General features: G+C 40.5%; 1 protein-coding gene across 2 annotated transcripts in view; it reads right to left on the bottom strand.

Moving 5' to 3' along the window:
* Nucleotides 1-14,010, bottom strand: part of ACTN2 (actinin alpha 2) — a 104,365-nt gene that overhangs the window by 63,776 nt on the left and 26,579 nt on the right. Inside the window, exons 4-7 of one of the 2 annotated variants that reach the window (XM_060243288.1) lie at nucleotides 12,853-12,939; nucleotides 7,321-7,408; nucleotides 4,417-4,495; nucleotides 2,963-3,044 (exon numbers count right to left, since the gene is read on the bottom strand). In XM_060243288.1, the coding sequence (XP_060099271.1) occupies nucleotides 2,963-3,044; nucleotides 4,417-4,495; nucleotides 7,321-7,408; nucleotides 12,853-12,939 (336 nt within the window). Of the gene's footprint in view, nucleotides 1-2,962; nucleotides 3,045-4,416; nucleotides 4,496-7,320; nucleotides 7,409-12,852; nucleotides 12,940-14,010 lie in introns of those variants that run through there. The other variant, XM_060243297.1, reaches the window with a different exon arrangement.

Below are 14,010 nucleotides of genomic sequence, written 5' to 3'. Positions count from 1 at the left end.
TGTGACACATTTTATTTTTCTTTACAGTCTTGAAGCATTTATAATAGGGTGGTTTTTTTTACTTAGATGCTTTCTAGTGGCTAATTTTGCAAGCGACATTGTTTGTTTAAGTATTACAGGCCTACATTTTGCTGATATCACAAAGAAGTCACTTAAAACCCCCCCTCTGTATGTGGAAATACATTTCCTTTATAAAGTTATGTCCTGCAATTAGTCCATGATATTTGGTTGCCTTCTTTGTTTTCCTGATCTAACTGAAACTCTTTTTATGTTTCTCTGCCCACAGCAAAACATTTCTGAGGAGAACACGTCATGATTTTTTTTTCTCCTACAAGCCTGAAATCAGGCATAAGGAGGGTAACAAGAAACAGGCATTTGTAAAAGGACCCTGGAGATTTTAAGAGCAATTACAACAATACATTAAATTATCATACAGCGCTTTCTACAATATATGCTCATTCCTAGAAATTCTCATTGTAGAAACAGGAAACATGATGAAAGAATCTTTTCATAGACATGAATTATCTCTCTATGAAACACCTTACTAGCAGAAGAGATAGTACATGTTAATTAGTTGTATACTTGTTAATATCAGCAGCCCATATTTAGTGTCGTTACTAATACATTTTAAATATAGCTATTAACCATTGGGTGCCTGTACTAATTCTAGCTGGGTATGGCAAAAATACCACTGCTGAATCAGCTCCACAATTTTCCTCACTGAAAATGGCCAACTTTAAGAACCAATTAGATATCCTTGCTTTAAAATGATCAGAATAAAAATACAGCAAACAAAAGGATTTAATGCCTCTAAAGCAAAAAGGTGCCTATAAGATATGTCTCAGCTTGGTGCAGTGGTTGAGAGTTAGGGTTGCCAAGTCCAATTCAAGAAATATCTGGGGACTTTGGGGGTGGAGCCAGGAGACTTTGGGGGTGGAGCCAGGAGACATCAGGGCGGAGCCAGGAACAAGGGTGTGACAAGCATAATTGAACTCCAAGGGAGTTCTGGCCATCACATGTAAAGGGACAACACACCTTTTTAAATGTCTTCCTTCCATAGGAAATAATGAAGGATGGGGCACCTTCTTTTGGGGCTCATAGAATTAGACCCCATGGTCCAATCGTTTTGAAACTTGGCGGATATTTTGGGGAGAGTCACTAGATACTAAATTGAAAATTTGGTGCCTCTACCTCAAAAACAGCTCCCCCAGAGCCCCCAAATCCTCCAGATCAATTCCCCATTATACCATATGAGAATCAATCTCCACATAGAGAATAATGAAGTGCTCAGCAGACTCCCCCCTCCATTTCTGGCGACTCTGAAGGGGGATTGGCCTCTCTACTCACGAGTTGCTGCCAACTTCTTCAAAGTAACAGACACACCATCCCAAGAGGAAGCCTTTCAATCAGCGACTGAAGCCTCTGGAGGTAGAAATGCACATGGTCCTCTGGGGGCGGAGTTCCCCCCCCCCGCCGGCCAGACTCCCCGAGGAGACGCCACCCGGCAGCCGGAGAGGACGCAAGGACTATGAGTCCCAGCATGCACCTCGCGAAGGGAGGCCGGACTGGAGCGAATAGCAGGCTGGTGGTGGGCGGGTCTTTGTGACCCGGAGAAAGGGAGGAGCCTGAAGCCTGTGAGGGAGGCAGGCAGGGAAAGAAACACGGTGCCATTCCCCCCCCCCCACTTCCAGATTTTTGGAGAGCGGGGGATGAGTCTGCTAATTTGGGGGTCCCCCGGCAGGGCGGGGGGGTTGGGAAGCCTATTGAGAGTGGTGGACTCTAATTGGCGGAACTGGATTTGATCCTCCACTCCTTTACATGAAGCCAGCTGGGTGGCCTTGAGTCAGTCACAGTTCTCTCAGAACTCTCTCAGCTCCACCTACTTTATAAGGTGCCTGTTGAGAGGAGAGGAAAGGGGGGTCATTGTAAGCGCTCTGAGACTCCTCTGGGTAGTGAACAGCAGGATATAAAACCAACTTTTATTATTATTCAGGAATTCCCAGATGATGTGCTAAGGCATGCTAGTGTTCCATTAGAGAACTGCAAGCATACTCAGAATACCACCCAAAGGTGAGATGTCTCTATGCATCTCTGTATTTCTCAGTGTTCTCCTTTCAATTGATCTCTTTAGGTAATTTCTACTTCATGTTTGCATTGCATATGATTAATTTATTCAGTCCCCACAAATGTAAAAATTCAGCAGAATTTGCCCTCGGAGGAGTGTGCATATTATGTCTCCCTATGAATCACCACTAGGGTTGCCAGGGCCCCTCAAGCCACCAGCAGGAGAGAGTACTTCTTATCCAGATCATAAGCACAAGGGATTCACTTCTCTGACTTTTATGCTCTAAAATGAAGCATTCTAGAGTTTAAAAGTGAAGCATGCCTCTGATTTTTAACTCAGATATAAAATTGTTCCTTTCAGGTATCAGACATTTTGAAAGCATTATTCTAGTTGCTGGAATCCCACTGTGGTTAGGAGACTGAGAAGAACAACCCCATCCTTCCTTTTTCTCCCTAGTGCTACCTGAGTTGCCTCAGGATGCAGGAAGACTTGAGGAAAGCAAAATCCCCTGGAATTCACTGTTCACTTCCTAACTGGGTGAAGCCAAGGAAAGGGCAGCCCTAGTGGTCAGCCCTATGTATCACAGCAGAAGCTTGCCTCTGCAGCTTTTGAGCAGTTGCCACACACACTCAAGTTTCCCTTCCAGCTGAAGGAGGTTAATAACATGTGAAGTGGATTCGTAGGGCAACTACTTATGGCCTGCAACACAGATCTTATTTAAATCAAAATATACATTTAGTATTCTCCAATACAAAGGAATTATCAAGTGAAACAGTATTTGGTTTGGAAAAGATCCCTCTGTTGTGTTGTGTGTGTGCGCGTGCGAACATGCGGCCAGGATAGATGTTGAAAAGCTGCCATCTGTTCAGCTTTCTGCTTATTAAAAGTAACTCCCACCTTCTGCATCTAGCATCTTTGGAATATCCAAATGTTTTTCAGCAATATCCATGGCAAGGTTTATATTTCCCAGTGGGTCATCCTGCAGAAAAAACAGAAAGCATTTCTAGCACACCTTATACAAGATTGCTGCAATAACCAGGGCTTTTTTTTTTTTTAGCAAGAACACACAGGAACACAGTTCTGGCAGGCTTGGTGTCAGAGGGTGTGGCCTAATATGCAAATGAGTTCCTGCTGGGCCTTTTCTATTTAAAAAAGCCCTGGCAATAACCATATGATTAGATTTAATTAGAATCAGGTGACAGGATATTTCCCACAGATACTTTCTTAACTGTAGTGTCAAAAGGAGACCGTTTGACATGCTTATTTATAGAAGAAAAGACCACCTTGTTGTTCTCAAGTAAGTGTGCATAAGATGGCCACCTTAGTGCTACTGAGAAATGATTGGTGAAATAGATTTTGTGACAAGAAATGGTGACGTGAGACAGGCGTATTGGATTGTACAGATGTGTGTTTTAAAACATATGTGTAACTAGAGAATAAAAATGAATCAGCAAAAATGTTCAGAAAATACTGGGATGGATTCCTCACCAGCAGTCACTCTGCCCCTGGGCTTCTGCTTTCCTCGGATCAAGCAATCAATTCCCCACTAGTCGCTGTGCGACCCCAATTTGACTCACAGCTCCCTCTAATTTCTCTTGCAGCTTCCAAATCTCAAAAAACAAACAAACAAACCCCAGAGCAGGAAGTGAGAGGGAAATTGGAGGGAGCTGCAGATCAAAATGCACCCATGCAGCAACTGGTAAGGAATGGATTGCTTGATCCAAGGAAAGCAGATGCCTGGGAGTGGAGCGACTGCTAGTGAGGAATCAGTCCAGCTGTTGCTAGCTACAGTTCAGAACTCAAAATTTATCATTATAAAACAATTATTTTGGCACATCTAAACAATTGCTTTAGAGTATTAGGTGACAGGAGAGGGTAATGGGATGGATGAGGGCCAATAAAGCTCACTTCAGGCAAGACCAAGGTGCTGTTGGTCAATGGAGAAACTGCTCAGGGACTGCAGAGCCAGCCTGTCCAAAGGGGTTGCACTCCCCTTGAAGAAGCAAGTTCACAGCTTGGGGGTGCTGCTAGATCCTGGCTGGAGGTTCAAGTCTCCTCCATGGCACATAGTGCCTTTTATTAGTTCCAGTATTTGCCAGCTATAGCCACATATGTTCAATCAGTCCAATCAATCCAAAATGCAGCTACTGTTGGGGTTGATTACAGGGATCATACCATCTCTGCGCTGGAAGATCTTCACTGGTTATGGATTGGTTTCAGGGCACAACTCAAACTACTGGTTCATTTCAAGTACTTAATACACTCCAGTTTGCTATTAAGGAAACATGCTAAGCACAGGAGGTGAGCTAAATCACTGCAAATCAACATGCTGTGTCATCCAGACTATTGACCTTAGATAGCTTGGAGTAGTCAATAAGATCTGGTCGGTGTCTATGGATAAGCGCACAGAGGCCAAGGCCGTCTTTCCAGCTTCAGAGCAAGGAACCAAAAATAAAATGGAAAGATGTTAATGATATTATAACCATCTGTATTGCTGCTCAGACTCAGCCTACATACAGAAACTGCACATTTTGCTCAGTAATGATAACTCATGACATTTTCTGTGGTTTCAGAGCTTATTGGGGTTTATTCTCTGTCCAGTGCATATGCATAATTTCCCAAGAAAATAAACATCATTTCACAAATCATTAGGAACATATAACAAAAGAACCTCAGTAAATCCCATGCACAATTCACCACATATAAATAGGCATGTGCCTACTTCACCACACATTCATGCAGCAGGAATCCATGACAGAAAGCAGGACATGGGGCTAGACTGCTGCTCTGACTCTGTAGACTCATATGGCATATTCAAGATGCCTCAGAAAAGGAAACCATTAAACCATCACACACAAAAAACAGTACTGAAATACAGAACATTCAGTATGTCTCAAATACCAGTGGAACAAAAATATTTAAACTTAATGTTCCAGAGTATTGGGGCCATCAGGCACTGGAGCTGTTATGCTCTGATGTATAGCAGCCTAAACTATGGATCAGGGAGTCCCTGGTTCATATCTTACCTCTGCCATGAACTCATCAGGTGACAAGACATTTTCTCACAGTCTCAGCCCCCCATCTGCAATAGGGGGATAATAATACTTACCTGCCTTACAGGGCTGCTGTTATGATTGCAACAAAAGCATTTATGTGAAGCGCTATATTTATTTATATATTAGATTTGTGGATCGCCCAATCCTTTCTGGTGGAGCCAGGACCAAGCCCCAGGTTTGTTGAGGACAGCCAGACATCTTTGGGGCTGGGAACAACTAACAAGTTGTTGTCCTGAGAGTGCAATGCCCTTCCAGGGACATAACAGAGGAGACGGTCCCTTAGATAAGTTGGTCCCTGACTGCTCAAGGCCTTATAGTCAATACCAAAACCTTTGAGCACTTGAAAGTATTTTAAAAATTCCATACTGATACAGAAAAGACCTACCCTGCTATCAACATAACTGTTCAAGAAGGTGACACATGAAGAGCTTGACCCTACCCAATAACATTAAAGAGTAGTCAAACTCATATGGAATAAAACAGAGTCCTTGATATATTTGGATTTACCTCTTTTACAATACAATACTGTAACTGAAATCTCTGGTGTCTTAGTTGCAAATGCTGGCTGTTTGGTAAAATGCAAATATGTTTATTTATAATCAGGGATCTTAGGGGAGAGGATAAGCATCCATCCTGCCCCTGCCTCTGTTGTCTTTGTGGAGCTTCCAGGGCTGGCAAAGGCCGCAGATGCTGTGAAGGAAGATTCCACCTTGTTCTTTCTCCTGTCTTCCCAAGACTCTCCTCCCCAGCATGAAGAAGAGGCTCCTCATATGGGCCATGTTTAATAGTACACAAGCCCAACAGCCTGACCCTCCCTCCCACAACTATCCCTCTTTTGCCTGATAGGTCTGGCCCTACCACAGTTGCTGGTAACAGTCCCTTAAAAGTCAAGTAACTGTGCTGTTCTTCATCCAGGTGGTTGGTGGCAGCCTGTGGGAAGCAGAGTTGGCCATTGATGAGGTTGGCAACCAAAAACTGGAGCTAGTGACTTATTTGCCATTGCAACCAGGGAGAGACTGGAGGCTGGAAGATGATCCAACCTTGGACAATAAATCTAAATTGTCAAATAGCTTGTTATCCATAATACAAATTTTCACTATTTTGTTAATTCCTGTTATTAGATTCCACATCTTTCTGTCACTTACATACAGGTTTGCTATAGTTTATATACCTGAAATTCTATCACCTTTCTATTTAAGCCAATGAAGACTTTTGTGACCACTTAACATTCATACATGACCTAATTAGGTCCAATAAAATACATCTCCTATCCTTTGGGCCCTACACAGCAAACTGTTAACTGACACTAAAAAAATTCCAGTCATTAATGATTTCACTTTTTCATAGTTTTACACTGTGTAGGGTATAGTACAGCTGCTATTCTAATGAGCCCCTGAAGGATATCTTGGCTCCAGTGTTAGTAGAAGTTTTGTCATTGAATTCATACTTGGGACACTAATTAATTTACTTGAATCAACACATACTCAATCTTTGCATACTGAGTTCATAGTTAAAGAGAGAAATTCTACAAATGACCTGGAGTGGCACAGTGGCTTCTACCCTTAAGCTCCACAATATAATGGTGGTAACAATGTTGTTACCTAGATCTCAACTAGATGATATAATGAGTGGGTTTGGGGGTCAGCCCAACTCATGCCACATATAACATCAGGGAACTAACATTCCCAAGCAATTTTGGGTCTGGATTCATCTTACAGATGTGGAGTAAAGGGGGGAAGGTCTTCATCCTTCACAGTTGTTTCACTTTGAGAAAACCGTGCAGTAGGGAAAACTAAAGACTCTCCTCCCCTTGTACCTTGCTAACAAGTAGAATCTGGTCCCATGATGTTTGGGAATGTTAATTCTCTAAAGTTATATTCCCTAATGAGATGTGAATCAGGTCTAGTAATACCCAGCCCAACTCATATCACATGTATTATCTAGATGAGCCTTTACTATATCAGCATTATCTTTTTCTCCGGGGAATGGTGATGTGGATACATGAAGCAAAGTCGTCGTTGGATATTCCATGTGATTTTGCTGTTCTAATGTAACTGGAACAATCTGGGAAAGAACCATACCAATCTTGAACTGGACGTTTGTCAAACTGCAAAGACACTCATTACATTTGTGAAACTGGAAAAATTGAGTGCAAAATAGCTACTAATATTTTCCGTTTCTGAAAATTACCAGCATTACCTAAGATGGAAGTTTTGGATGTTCACGTTTCTATAAGGTGCAGTTTTCCTCTGACACCACAGCAGCAGTCCTTCTTTGGCAGATGTCTCTGAAAACAGCACACAAAAAAAAACATGTAAAAGGGGTATGCTACAACCAAACTGAATCTGGTTTCTTCTCAGCAGCCAGATAGCCACTGGGTAGCCAAGTACCAGTGTGGAAGAATGTTGCTTAAGTCAACAGATAATATTTCTTAGAAAATGCATGTAATTGCATGTGATTCCAATTATTTTGGCCCAGTTTTAATTTTTAAAAGTTACCTTATGTTGAAACTAATTGACTTGTTCATGCTTAGTTTTAAATTTATCCCAAGTTCCAATGCTTTAATGTTGCATTTAGTAGATCTCTATTTCACTAGTGGTAGATTATATGAACAAGTGATCCTATAAGAAGATAGATAGATAGATAGATAGATAGATAGATAGATAGATAGATAGATAGATAGATAGATAGATAGATAGATAGATAGATAGATAGATAGATAGATACATTTTATTTGTATCCCGCCCTCCCCGACCAAGCGGCTCAGGGCGGCTAACAGCATAAAATTCGATACATACATTGTATAATAAATAACATTTAAAAACAGTTAATTAAATCCATAAAATTCTAAAAACATTAATACATTTAGTGCTATTCCATCAGTAAGTTTAGTTGGCAATTTAGTAGTATCAGCTGGTGAAGGCCATTTGGAACAGAGTGGTTTTGCAGGCCCGCATTTCCTCTGGGAGCTGATTCCACAGCTGTGGGGCCAGAACTGAGAAGGCCCGAGTACGGGTACTTTGGAGTCTTACCTCCTTTGGCCCGGGGATATATGCAGGAAATTATATATATAATCACTATGATTCCGGCAACATTCCATTATTTGTTCTTCTTTATTCTAATATCTACTTTGTGTTTGATTAGTCTGACACAAGCTCCCAAACCACTAGTCTCAGAATATCTGAGAGAGTAATTATTATATTAAACTCTATGGCAGCAACATCCTTTATTTCCAAACTGCAAAGGGGCTATATGAAACTTAAAAGCTCAACTTTATTTTTAATACAGCCAACTAAATCCAATATAAAAACAATTAAAACAGTATTTTAATCTGCTTTCCTTTGTTGGTATACAGATAAGAAAGCAGAGCTGCACTTTCCTGTAACTGATGTTCAGTTTTCTGTGTAGGCAAACACTGGGCCTGCCCAACAGAAAACTGAAGATTAATATCATTGTTTCTATCTCTACAGCTATAATGTTTAATGCTGGCTTCACTGTGTAGATAAGGTAAATGGGAACAGATTTCTTAGCACTCTTACCTAACTACCATGCCCAAGAGGCCATGACAATTAAATTGATATTAATGTGCCCATTAATATTAATGTATGATATAGATGTGTCCAGAGGATGTATTCAGAAAGCTTACTTCCTCATTTTTGCATCAGTGTTATCTAAAAAGTTAGAAATTGTTTTGCATGCTGCCCTGTCAACTTATGCCACATAAACTATAAATAATGCCTGAGGGGGAGGCTGCAGGGGTTTAAGATATATTTGCTGTATTTCTGTTGCTCTTCCAAACCACTTTGGGGGATACTCCTTAATGGAACCATGCTTTGTTGAGACACATACATGGAATCATTACTGCCTCCTCCTAAAATTTATTGAACAAAGCTCTCTCTTGAATACTTATGAAAGTATAATTCATATTCAGAAAGAACAATCTGGATATGTTTTGCTTCCCTAAAAACGAATTGCTTCAGTATAATCAGGCTAAAATGAACTTACCAAGAGTAATTGTTCTCTAAATCAACACATCAACTATATGAACATAAGAGAAGCCATGTTGGATCAGGCCAATGGCCCATCCAGTCCAACACTCTGTGTCACACAGTGGCCAATATATGTACATACACACACACACATATATATACTGTGGCTAATAGCCACTGATGGACCTCTACTCCATATTTTTATCCAATCCCCTCTTAAAGCTGGCTATGCTGGTAGCCGCCACCACCTCCTGTGGCAGTGAATTCCACATGTTAATCACCCTTTGGGTGAAGAAGTACTTCCTTTTATCTGTTTTAACCTGACTGCTCAGCAATTTCATCGAATGCCCATGAGTTCTTGTATTGTGAGAAAGGGAGAAAAGTACTTCTTTCTCTGCTTTCTCCATCCCATGCATAATCTTGTAAACCTCTATCATGTCACCCCGCAGTCGATGTTTCTCCAAGCTAAAGAGCCCCAAGCATTTTAACCTTTCTTCATAGGGAAAGTGTTCCAAACCTTTAATCATTCTAGTTGCCCTTTTCTGCACTTTTTCCAATGCTATAATATCCTTTTTGAGGTGAGGTGACCAGAATTGTACACAGTATTCCAAATGAGACCGCACCATTGATTTATACAGGGGCATTATGATACTGGCTGATTTGTTTTCAATTCCCTTCCTAATAATTCCCAGGATGGCGTTGGCCTTTTACTATATAAAACTAAATCATTTACTATATGGTTTGTTAAATATTGCATTGAATAATGAATGACATCTGCTTGCTCAAGCAAAATACACATTTGTGATTTGTCAAGGGTCTGCCACTTCCTGAATATTGTATTTTAAAAAATATCTCATATATGTTATTCATGTTTCAAAACTGTGGTATTAGAAGGCAATAATTTTTTTAAATGTTGCATTATCTATGACACAGATTGAAGGTTTTCAAGATATAGCTTTATTTAAATATGTTTCACTTTTGTAGAGTAAATTTCAGGTGGGTACCTGTGTTAGTCTGTAGTAGTAGAACAAAAATCAAGTCCAGTAGCACCCTAAAGACTAACAGAATTTTTTCCAGAGTGTAAGCTTTCATAAGTTAAAGCTTACTTCATCAGGTATGATGATAACATTCTGTTCGTCTTTAAGGTGCTAACAGATGCTAATTTTGTTTTTGTTTTTAAGTTGTTTAATTTAGGAAACACACATAAATCTTGATGCTGTCATGTTTCATAAGTCCTCAACAGTCCAACTTCTTATATATTTTCTCTGACTGAAATCTTAATCACAAGGAAAATATTTCTGAGGGCCAGTCAGTGTCCTTTACACACATAATGCCTCAAGTTCATAATATGATTCGCTGTGCTGACACAATGCTGACATCCATTAGGGAATGGAAAACCCACTAGAGGTACTATCAAACTTTCGATTCCCTGAGCCAAATAACAAAATCTTCTAGCATTTTACAGATGGAGAATAATTAAACATAAATAGCCCCAGGCTAGCCTGATCTCATCAGATCTCAGAAGTTAAGCAGGGTCAGCTCTGGCTAGTATTTGGAAGGGAGAGCACCAAGGAATACCAGGGTTGTGACACAGAGTCAGACAATGGCAAACCACCTCTGAACATCTCTTGCCTTGAAAACCCCGCAGGGTTGCCATAAGTCAGCTGATGGCCAAAAAAAAAATGCATGCCAGCCTATATTTGTTCTGTTTCATGCTTCCACCCCCATCCTATCAAGCTGTTCCCTGTGATTACTCAGACTGATTTCTCACTAGCATTGCTCTGCCCCGAAGCAATCTATTTCCCACCAATTGCTCCCTAGGCGCATTTTGATACACCGATCCTTCCAATTCCCCTTGCAGCTTTGTGATGCTGTCTCTTAAGGATTAAGAAACCATGAGGGGAACTAAAGGAAGGCATGTGTCAAAATGTGCCTGCAGAGCAACTGTTGGGAAATCGATCCTTTGCACCGGGTTGTGGGGGGGAAAGCTTGGGGCAGAGCAATACTAATGAGAAATCACTGTCAGTCTGGTGATTTTTAACTGATAGGTAACATCATGTGGTCCTGAAAGCCATCACAAATGTTGGAGCATACTGTGATATGTTTCAGGTACGTACAGATATCTCAGCTCACCACTTCCTCCTACTGAAAAACTTCTAAACTATGCTAAGCCAGCAGACAGTGAAAGCAAAACAGCATAAAATATTTATAGAATCAATCACAACCAAATTATCATGTTGTTTTCTTCCTGCTCAGAATGTAGGTAGGAGACTGTCATATCAAAAACTTTCAACCATGAGAAGACAACATAAGTGGAATTTGCCTACACCTCTTCTTGACGTTTTCTTTGTGTCAGAAGATTTTGATGTGTGTGTGTGTGTATATCTATTAGAAATTGAGTTATTAATTCATTGAATGCATTACCTATATTCTGAAGAGAGGCAACTCCAAAAGAGCTGAACTACTTGATTGCTAGATAGGAAAGGGGCACAGAGATGGCATTTCAAAATAGCTGGTGCTATTATTCTATCAAGTTTCTATCATTTTCTTGGAAAGAATAAAAATAGGCAGCTACATTTTTAAGTTCACAATAAATTGATTTTCCATGGGAATTCTTCCTATTCTTTATTGGAAGGAAATAGATGCATTACCTTTTTATCTCACCCCTCCACCAAGGAGCTCATGGACATCAAAAAATGGTTGAATCCAGCATAAGAACCTTGCAAGGTGCATAAAAATAGGCAGCTACATTTTTAAGTTGACAATAAATTAATTTTCCATGGGAATTCTTCCTATTCTTTATTGGAAGGAAACAGACGCATTACCTTTTTATCTCACCCCTCCACCAAGGAGCTCATGGACGTCACAAAATGGGTTGGATCCAGCACAAGAACCTTGCAAGGTCCATGCAGGATCACCAATCTTCTTGTCTCTTTCATACTTCCATTTCCAACCTCAGCAAAGTTCAATCCTGGTACTGAAAACCTGCATGGAGTAATGGTCATGCAGATGGGGAAGGAGAAAGGGCCAAAATCATTCCTTTCTCCTCTTCCATTGGTTGACAAATTGTGGGATCCAATTCACCAATGTTGTGAGGCAGGTTAGGTTTCAGCCAAAACACTGGTTGAGGTTCTCTTGACCCAATTCATTTTCCCTGCAGCCATACAGTACTCAGGTGCTGCGCAATGCAGACTGATACCATGGCACTGGGAGAAGAGAGCAAAATGGGGGCATTATTTGCCTTGTTTCAGTGCTGCACTTGCACTGAATGTTGCAAAAAGCACCTCCCAGGGGCATTTGGGGCTCTAGAGAACAATGTGGGGGAAGGCTGGAATTCCTCCTCCATATAAATTGGGTCCTGGCATGCTTGGGTAAGCAGCAATATGGCTGTGGGGGAAATGAGTGGATTCAATGCCAAATGTATTGTGAGACAGTGACTACCCCAAGCTACTTTAACTTCCTTGGAAAGGGGAGATTTGCAGCTGAATCTCTCCATTCCTAGTCCAGGATTCTATAAATACTACACCATACTATCTTTAGTCTAAGAGAAGAAGACAAAAGAAAAAAGCAACCCAGCAGTCCTAAACATTTATTTATGAGCAGTCTGGCTGCTACAATAGCAGGTGACACATCATTATTCAATATTGTCAATAAAGCTATCATTTTCTTAAACAAACTGTCAGCTCTAGTCAACATACCTTGATAAAATACTTGAAGACAGTCTTGTGGTGCAATTTCTTACCTTCTACTGAAATATCTTGAATAGCAAAGCGAAGGATGATTGTCCAGATCATACCCAGGGTCATTTTCACATTGCCATCAACAATTTCTAAGTGAAATGAAAGATATTTGATTCAAACAATGCACTGTGATCACAGTGTACATACCTGCTATATTTTCCATTTGGTTATTTAATTCATGCACAGTTACTTAATTTAAATTTTCAGTAAACCCCCAAATCACTGCTTTAAAGATTTCATATACGCAGAGGTGGCTTACACTTTACTGAAGGATACAGCAATTGAATATTGTAGAATAACCCCAAGCAGGTCTGCTTGAAAGTAAGTAAGGCTTGGAGCCTTGGAGATCTACCTCATGTGCTGGGAGCAGTCACTTTATTCACCCCTTATTAAATGGTTGGTTTAATCTGTCTGTCTGTCTATTCGATTTCTATTCTGCCCTCTCCAGGGGGGCTCGGGGTGGATCACAACAATATTAAAGCTATTGTTACTTCACTGTTTTCACTGAAAATACCTGTATATATGGAAAGACAGTAAATATAATGAATAAAATGAAAATGAATACATTTAGGATTAACACAAAGCCCAGTTAAACAAAGAGTATTTGCCAAATGAAGCAAATATGATTGAAACCTGTTAATTGGTCTCATCTAACTCATGTTCTGGACAAGCCGAAGGGGCAGTTGAATCTTCTTTATATCTCTGCACTGATTTGGAGAGGCCCTTTTACTTCACCACATTATTCCCTCCTGTATTACATCTATTTGATATCATGACTTCCATCTTCAGTCTTGGCATGCCATGTGAGTCAAGGAGAGAGGGAGCATACAAATAAGGATGGACTCATGCATTAACGTTTGTCATGAATTTTGTCCAGTGCATGGTTTGCAAATCGATGTTCATGATGGGGTGACCAGCACAAACATTCCATGAACTTTCATGCTGTGCACAGCAGTTCATGGTGATTCATGAATGGATACATTTCCAGACACTTTTTCCGCTTAATCAAACTGTTTACAAAACCTCAAAGGAACAGAAGGATGAAATTCTCTAGCCTTTGAAACACCACTAGGGGCCCTCTAAACTTAAAACTTAACAGGAACTGCTGGCTGCCAGTAAGAGAGTTCCCATTCTGCACTACGGGATCAGAACGCTATATA

The sequence above is a fragment of the Heteronotia binoei genome, chromosome 1, assembly GCF_032191835.1.
Source record: "Heteronotia binoei isolate CCM8104 ecotype False Entrance Well chromosome 1, APGP_CSIRO_Hbin_v1, whole genome shotgun sequence".
Lineage (NCBI taxonomy): Eukaryota > Metazoa > Chordata > Lepidosauria > Squamata > Gekkonidae > Heteronotia > Heteronotia binoei.
This window is presented reverse-complemented; position numbering and strand designations above follow the sequence as displayed.